General features: G+C 37.1%; 1 protein-coding gene across 1 annotated transcript in view; it reads right to left on the reverse strand.

The window, feature by feature from the left end:
- Nucleotides 1–2,638, reverse strand: part of LOC106869095 (chitotriosidase-1) — a 64,482-nt gene that overhangs the window by 10,320 nt on the left and 51,524 nt on the right. Inside the window, exon 7 of the mRNA XM_014914628.2 lies at nucleotides 1,141–1,347. Coding sequence (XP_014770114.1) covers nucleotides 1,141–1,347 — 207 coding nt within the window. The remainder of the gene's footprint in view (nucleotides 1–1,140; nucleotides 1,348–2,638) is intronic.

The following is a 2,638-nucleotide window of genomic DNA, read 5'->3' on the forward strand; positions in this document are numbered from 1 at the left end:
ATATATATATATATAAATATATATGTATGTATTTGCATATGTCTATTCGAATGACTCCGAAATACGCTTTGTAATCATGAAATTGCGAGTTCTATTGCTACTACATAGCATCTTGGACGAACGTGTGAGTGAGATTATGGAGACGCGAATTATTACAGGACCCTGTCGTATGTGATGCACTGGTAACTCAAAAGGTACATACACCGGAAGTTAATAAACAGGTAATTCAGTTGATTGAAAACCAACAGAGAAACATCCATCAATGTATGTATGTATGTGTAGGTATATATAAAAATAAAAGAATTACTCATTTTTGCTAGCTGAGTAGACTAGAGCAACGAGAAATGAAGTGTTTTCCTCAAGAACGTAACTCATCGTCCGGTCCAGAAATCGAAACCACAATCTTGCAATTATGAACACAACACCTTTACTAAGCTATGCACCTCCACATACATAAGTATATGAATGTGATGTGTATATATGTGTATATATATATGTGTGTGTATTTACACACACACATGCCCTAGGCATGACTTTGCATCCGGTACTGGAGTCCCTGTGCGGGAGTTTTCGTGTTTTGGGGAATGTGGAATCACCTCTTAGCCACTGGTATTATAGCTGGTTGCACTGCAACGCTTTATCCACTTAAAACAAATTCACGAACAGGAACTTGTAGGACTCTTGGAACATTTGAGTTGCTTAGACTTACGCGGTTACGAGGTGATACATATATCTATTTATTACTGGTGAAGGCCGGTTTATAGGGTTATCCTAGGTTTCTCACCATAAAAGTACCCTTTATGGCGAGAAACCCAGGGTAACCCTATAAACCAGCTTTCACCAGCACTAAATATAGACTGCTCTACTGCTTGCTTAGAGTGTGCTTCTTCTCCAGGTTTATGTTTTTCTAAAAAACTATATATATATATATATATATATATATATATATATATATATATATATATACATACACATATGTGTCTGTGTATTGATATAGAAAAATATATCTAAGTGTATATATTTATGTCTGCGTACATATGTGTGGGTGTGTGCGTGCGCGTATGAGTATGCGCGCAAATATGTAGCTGTTATTAGACGAAGTATCATTTGTTATGTGTTATTTTTTCCCTTGCTACTTACCTCATAGAATGACAATATACCAGCTTCGTTTGTTTGAGGGCCTGGTCGTCCCCCTCTATCGGTAGATACGTTTGATCTTACTGTTGGGGCGCGTATACCATTCACTGCTGGATTGGCTAGAGTAAAGCTCATACCATACGTAGCAATACCTATAATCAAACGGTCACGTGGTATGCCCTGCCTGAGCCAAAAATTTATGGACCAAACCTGGAAATAAAAGAAAAATAAATGATAGAATTGAACAGACTATATATTTAGAAATAGGTTACCATCGTTTCTATAAAGTCCGCCGGGAATATATGTTAAATTCGGAACGTAGACGATGTCGCTAATTCCAACCGAATTTTTCAGTGTTACACTTACAGAGAAGGGGTCAACCGAAACTTATTTTTCTCCATTGGCTATTACCATAGAATAAAATGAATTTCATAGCGTATAGAATAATATTAATTACAAGGGTAGTTGAGTTGGATACCATTCCGAAAGTTTTATTTTTTAAATGGTGAATTAGTAAACCTTAATATCAAATTGAGTGAATTTCAATCTAGCTTGAATGGAATGTATTTAAATCAGAAAATTACAGAGGTGGCATACAAGGAACCTAAGGATGTGCTTACCAATATTTGTTTCCTACATTGGTTCAAAACCTGAAATGTGGAGGAGGAATATATTTTCCTCCCACCCTCTCTTCCTCATCCACCCACTCAAAGTTATTGTTATTCCTAAGATCAATACTGATCAAACACGCTTATAACCAAAAGCATTCGAGCCATCTCATATTTTTCAAGCATCCCGGTCCACATTATCCAATGTGCGAATGATTTGAGGGATAGTTGCCTGCTATTTTTAGCATGTCAAGCGAGAACAAAATGTGCTCTCGTTGGCTTGTGTACACTGTAAGCAACTTAATACTGCGAATTGTATTTCTATTATTTTTCTTTCGTAATTATAAGCAATACATGGAAGGTTTTACGAACAACAACTACAACGGTGGCTGTACAGAAGGTAACTGTATCTACGGTCTGATTGGCACCAAGTAGCGTCTCTGGACATCTGCAAAATAGATGCGCAAAGTTGATTGTAACAGCTGTTGCTGTTCGAAAATCAATCACTGTATTGTAACGACTGGTCATTACGATGCAATAAGCCAGTTTTAGCTAATATTGCACGTTGGTTGTTCATTATGCCATTGGTACTCATGTGTCTCAGTACTGACGTAAAATATTTGCTGAAAGGGGAATGACAGACAGACAGACAGACAGAAAAATAGATAGATAGATAGATAGATAGATAGATAGATAGATAGATAGATGGGAGAGAGAAGGGAGAAAGAGAGACAGAAAATATATCGGAAGAAAGGACAGGGAGAGGGATAAAAAGAGATAAAATGGTGGTGAGGGAATGAGTAAAGAGAGAAAAGGAGAAAAGGAGAGAGACAGAGAACAGAAAAGATAGACAAAGCTAGAGAAAGAAAGAGAGAGAGAGAGAGAGGGGGGAT

The sequence above is a fragment of the Octopus bimaculoides genome, chromosome 3 (genome assembly GCF_001194135.2).
Source record: "Octopus bimaculoides isolate UCB-OBI-ISO-001 chromosome 3, ASM119413v2, whole genome shotgun sequence".
Classification (NCBI taxonomy): Eukaryota; Metazoa; Mollusca; class Cephalopoda; order Octopoda; family Octopodidae; genus Octopus; species Octopus bimaculoides.